At 43.9% G+C, this 5,479-nt stretch overlaps 2 protein-coding genes across 2 annotated transcripts; both read right to left on the minus strand.

The window, feature by feature from the left end:
• Positions 1–299: 299 nt before the first annotated feature.
• Positions 300–2,906, minus strand: EAE98_000728 (uncharacterized protein; the record flags this gene model as incomplete). The annotated part of the gene is made up of 4 exons (XM_038948346.1): positions 300–975; positions 1,030–1,698; positions 1,750–1,970; positions 2,523–2,906. The coding sequence occupies 4 exons, from the start codon at positions 2,904–2,906 to the stop codon at positions 300–302; spliced, it is 1,950 nt and encodes a 649-aa protein (XP_038814612.1).
• Positions 2,907–4,705: 1,799 nt separating this feature from the next.
• EAE98_000729 (uncharacterized protein) lies at positions 4,706–5,479 on the minus strand (the record flags this gene model as incomplete). The annotated part of the gene is made up of 2 exons (XM_038948347.1): positions 4,706–4,845; positions 4,963–5,479. The coding sequence occupies 2 exons, from the start codon at positions 5,477–5,479 to the stop codon at positions 4,706–4,708; spliced, it is 657 nt and encodes a 218-aa protein (XP_038814613.1).

Here is a 5,479-nt window from a genome sequence, read left to right on the forward strand (position 1 = left end):
GCAATGCAATGCAATGCAATGCAATGCCCTTCGAGGAGGGTATGTCAATTAGAGCAAGAAAGAAAGAAAGAAAAAAAAGAAAAAAAAACCCCGAAAAAAAAAGACCAAAAAACAACAAACAAAAACAATAAGAAACAAATAAAGCAAACAATCCAACCAACACCCTGCTCAAACACCATAAAACGAAAATGCATCCATTCATTCATTCATTATAATCATTCATAATCATATCCAACGACTTCTCCTCTCCTCTCTCCTCCTCTCTCCTCCCCTCCCCTACTCTCCTACACCCCCACCCCCTAATGAAACTCCAACCTCACAATACTAAACAGCATATTCTGCAACACATGCACCATAACCACCACACCCGTCGGCAACAATTCCGGCCACGCGGCCAAATCTCGCTTCCCCTCCGCCGTCACATTAATTTTCCATCCCCACCAGAGAATTCTCCTCGTGATCCAGCCCGCGACAATTTCACATCCCCACGTCACAACCGACGCGTAGAACGTGAGGCGGAAATCGTATTGCGGGGGTGCGTTTAATGGAGGGGAGTCCGAGGCGGGGAGATGATGAGGAAGGTGTGGGATGGAAGGGAAGAATTTGTGGGTGATAGAAGAGAGGGTTTGGTTTGTTGGTGGAGAGATTGGAGTATCGAAAGCGAAGTAGGGGTAAACGTCTTTATTAGCGCCGTAGTGGAGGACTAAGATACTTCCTAGGAAAGTAAGCATTGAGACGTTTTCGGTCAAGCCGCGGAGGAAGATGTTTCGAGTGCAGAATTTTTGATATGCGGTATATGATTGACCATTCAATCCGAGAAGTGCGAGGAACGAATGAAAGGGTGCAGAGATTGTAAGTGGGGCGAGGAGAATCAAGAATGAAGAGGACATTATTTGGAGATAGATGAATTGTTGTGGTGATCGAAGACGAGCATATAAAGCGCGGACGTAAGTTTGGTAGGTGAGAGCGAAGTAGCTTAGAGGTCATGTTAGTAATTTTCCGAGGAAATATAAGGATTAGGAATCTTACAGTTTAAAAATCCAACCAAGGGGGTAACTGTCTACTCTTTCTCCCTCGTTACCCCCTAAAATCCACCCACATAATCCATCCAATAGATGAACCGTCACAACCCAACTATAAACATATACAAGCGTTTCAATCGTGCTATGTGGTAGTGTTCGCAAATATATCTCTGCATAAGTTTCTCCCAGTAGGTAAGTCAATATAGCTATTAGTAGAGCCGAGCAAAACCACATAAATCTCACAAAACTTGCTGGCAACCAACGTTTTCTCAACATAAGTTGAGCATCTCTTGATCGATAAATATCATCTGATGCTAAAGCCACCTCTAGAGAAGTATTTGGATCAAAAGTACTGTGACTTCGAATAACATTTGCTCTTCGTGGTCGATCTCTTGCATTAATTGTATCGCTATCACCTGTCCACCATGAAGAAGTAAAAAGTCGTTGAGTTTCCGAAAGAGGATTACGTAAACCGAGATGTCTTTCATGATTAAGGAGGATAGCAAATGCAACTAATAATGGCATTGCCATGGCGAAGAATGTCCAGCATATCCACGCTGTATTATGTGATGTGATGTATCGAAGTTCGGGTATACAATAAAAAGGTATTGGAGCTGCTATTGACATTGCGGCAATAATAGAGACTGTGAGGGGAAACCCAAGACTTTTAGGCCACCTAGTATATGTTAGTTTATACACAGATCAACTCCAAGAAGCTGAAACATACCAATTCAGCGAATAAATGTTGAAGACTTTCGTAATCCACATTAATGCTGTTATATTATAGAAACCATAATATACGAATAGAAAGAACCAAAAGTTAATCTCAACTCTAGCTTCTCCGTGACCTGGTATCTTGTGTCCAAAGATGGCTAATGGTGAATCCACTATGTTGTCGTCATCTGGAAATTCGTATTGTGGAAATGGTAGCGCACACCATGCAACAGCCTAGTATTCTCGAATGATTAGTAAAGCTCTTCAATATATCTGTACATTCGTAACTTTTTAAGAAATACACAAATAAAACATGACAGCTTTTCCGCATGACATTGAGTGACGCTCCGCTGGCCCTCCGGGGGCCACTGCCGTGGAGGCCGACTAGCATATTATAAGGAAACTTTCGAGCGCAGCGAGCTATGGGGGTTTGGGGGCTAGCCCCCATAATCATTTACCCAACAAAGACATTGGCTTTGATGAAGAATAGTATAGTGCGGGATAACAAGAAGCAGAGAATCTTTGACATTGAGGAATTCCCACTCATTGTATCATCATCTTTCTTTACCGACCCAAGCCACTACAGCATAGGTAGAAAATTAGAAGATGGGATATCAAGAACCGTAAGAACATTGGCCTAGAAGCATTGCCTCATCCATCAAATCTTGCGCCCATAAAGATCCTCTCATAAACCAAAAGTTTATCCCTTCAATCTCCACCGCATATACATCCTTATTCCAGTCTCTAAACCCAAAAAACCAAAGAAACCCCCTCCATCTCACTCACCAAAGCACTCGGCGCCCCAACCAAAACCCCCCACCTCCACCACCACCTCTCTACACACCCCGCCACACTCCTCTGCTTCGGCTCTATCCACGTATCCCTAAACTCTCCTCCCCACTTCCTCACCCTCCCTCTCCACCCATACACACCCCCCTCCTCCTCCTCATCCCCATCACAATAATATCCATCCACTCCTCCCTCATCCCCCTCATCTCTGCCTCCAAACGCGCCGCCAAACCCATCGATCGAAAACCCTAAGAGAGATTTCCTGCGCGTGCGCCCATTCGTGGTATACGCATTGGGCACTGCGCGGAAGCGACCCAGCAGGGGAGAAGATTCGGTTTGGAAGCGGTCGCGTCCCTGGTCGAAGGTGAAGAAGGAAGGCATTTCTTTCTTTCTTTCTTGCAGGTTATTCCATGAGATGGGTAGGGTATCAGGATCGGATGAATCAGACTGGATGTGTTGGATCGGAAGGAAAGTCGGTCTATCGAGATCCGAAATCGATCCTCCTGAATGCAAGAGTGGATTGATGAAGTTTGTATCGGTGTGTTGTATGTATATGGATGTATGTATGTGTATGTGTGTGTATCGTGAGAAGTTACAATTGAGACGGTAATCGTAACTGTATATTGTATTATCGAATCCGAATCCGACTTTCGTATACGATAGGAAAGAAACAATACAAACAAACAAGCAAACAAACAATACAAACCAAGCCAAAAGGAAGCAGAGAACCTTTATGTATGCGCAGAGAAAAGTTCTTGAAATTTGAAATTTATGTATGTATATATGTATATACCCTTGATCTTAGACACAAATCGCAGATTGCAGACCAAAACCGAAATAAACGTATGGAGAGAAATATTTTCTCAAGGTGGTAATATATAACGGAACCTTATTAATTAGATGGAGGGAGTGAAAGTGCTCCGTAAAGTTCTTCTCCCACTCCTCTCTCCATCTTCACTCACCCTCCTCACCGAAAGAAAGAAATTATTTCAACAAGGCTGGCGCCGCAGCCGGGGTGGATTATTTATTTGATTTGTTTATTTACCAAGGAAGGGTGCGCCATCTGCCCTGCCCAATCACAATCAAGCTGGGATTCGAGTATCTCGAGGGTGCTCCGTCGGCATGTAGGGAAATTCTTTAGGGTGAAGTTTATTTGGGTTGGATTTCCTTATCGGTGAGAGCTTGCTTGATGGATGGATGCATTGATTTGATTGATTGATGGGTGGATGGGTGGGTGGATGGATGGCTTGAGCTTACTTTTGAGTCTCCAGCTACGAAGTAATAACCTTACTAGACAAAATGAAGAAAAAAAGTGGGATTTTGGAGGGGTGAACCGTGAGAGAAATGTGAAGTGGGATGAAGCCTGGTGATATGATGTGATTACATGAATTCTTTTTGACAAAATGGATTTTTGAGAAGATTGGGAAATTGGGATGAGAAGGATGGGGTACGTGATTTGTGTGGGTTGTGTGTGTGTTGTCTTGTGTGTTAATGTTGTGGGTTCGGTGGTGGCATCTTGTAAGATTACATCTTTCGAGGGGTGGATGGGATGGCACGGCGAGACTGTGTAGATATACTAGGTGGGTGGCAGAGAAGACATGACGGGATCAGAGGAATGGGAAAGGGAAGAATAAGAAGAGGTCATGATATATTCATAGGTGTCTGAAAATATACACTTGTGAATACGTGAATGTATAGAATGATAGATGCTCATAGATGATATATATGATATTGTATGCTAAGGTACGGTAGATGACTTGGATTGAATGTATGAGTTTCGCATTGGATTTGGCCATATTTCTGTTTTGTTCTGTTCCCATTCATTCATTCATCCATCCATCCGTCCATTCCAAATCCAAAACATTATCCAAATCGATATCAAGATATTATTTGATCCAAAGTCAACATCCCTACTCTTATCTTCGCTGAACACTCTCCGCCCGCTGAACACTCTCCGCTGATGGAGTATCAAACCCAAGATAAAGATATCCGGCACTCGTATGCAAAAGTCCTCCCTTTCGTAAAGAAACCATTCCCCCCTCTGGTTAACCTCCTCGTGCCAGCAATCCCCCTCGTCATGTATAATGCAATGCTGTCTATGTGATGAATATACCTGGTACCCTCAACCAACGCCCAACAACATGTTTCGTGACTTTTGATTCCCACTCCCTGATGAGTATTTAATCGCGTAATAATGTTGCGACGGGAGCGGAAAGTTTGTCACGTCCTTTCAAGAAATCCAATTCCAAAATAAATAAATATCCCATACAGTGTCCACCGATTTGTTGGACAAGCTTTCCGGCAGCTTGGGCACTTCCTCCTAGAATGAAATATTAGTATATATATTCATATTTATGTTCGTCAAGACCACTCATTCCACAAGCCTGCGTAAATTCTTGTGGATGAGTGATTGATCGATCGATCAGATAAATCTTACCAGTAGCAATGATATCATCTACAACCAAAACCGATTGTCCTGGTTTAATAGCATCCTTCTGAATTTGGAAGTAATCCTGACCATACTCCTTCTCGAAGCTTGCCTCTTCCGTTGGACCCGGCAACTTTCCTCTCTTTCTGACGGGAGCAAATCCAGCCCCTAATCTCAAAGCCAGCGAGGGACCAAACAAGAATCCTCTGGCATCCAAACCCACAACCACATCTGGCTTCTTTCCTCCATCCACCAACAAGACTTGCAATTCGAGGGCGCGGATTAAAGATTCGTGAAGATCGTGGTTGGCAAAGAGCGGCAAGATATCGACGAAATCGATGCCGGGGATGGGAAAGTCGGGGAAGTTTCGCAGGGCCTTGCGTAATTTTAAGGTGACGCTGGAGAGTTCGGTGGAACGGGTGGTGGACTCGGACTCTCGTCTCTGGGAGGCATCGTGGATTTCTTCAGTAGGATGGGCGTTGGGAAGTGGTTGATTTGACTCTGGGGATTGTGGGGAAGTCGACAT

Source organism: Botrytis deweyae, assembly GCF_014898535.1.
Source record: "Botrytis deweyae strain B1 chromosome Unknown BDEW_002, whole genome shotgun sequence".
In the NCBI taxonomy this organism is placed as follows: Eukaryota; Fungi; Ascomycota; class Leotiomycetes; order Helotiales; family Sclerotiniaceae; genus Botrytis; species Botrytis deweyae.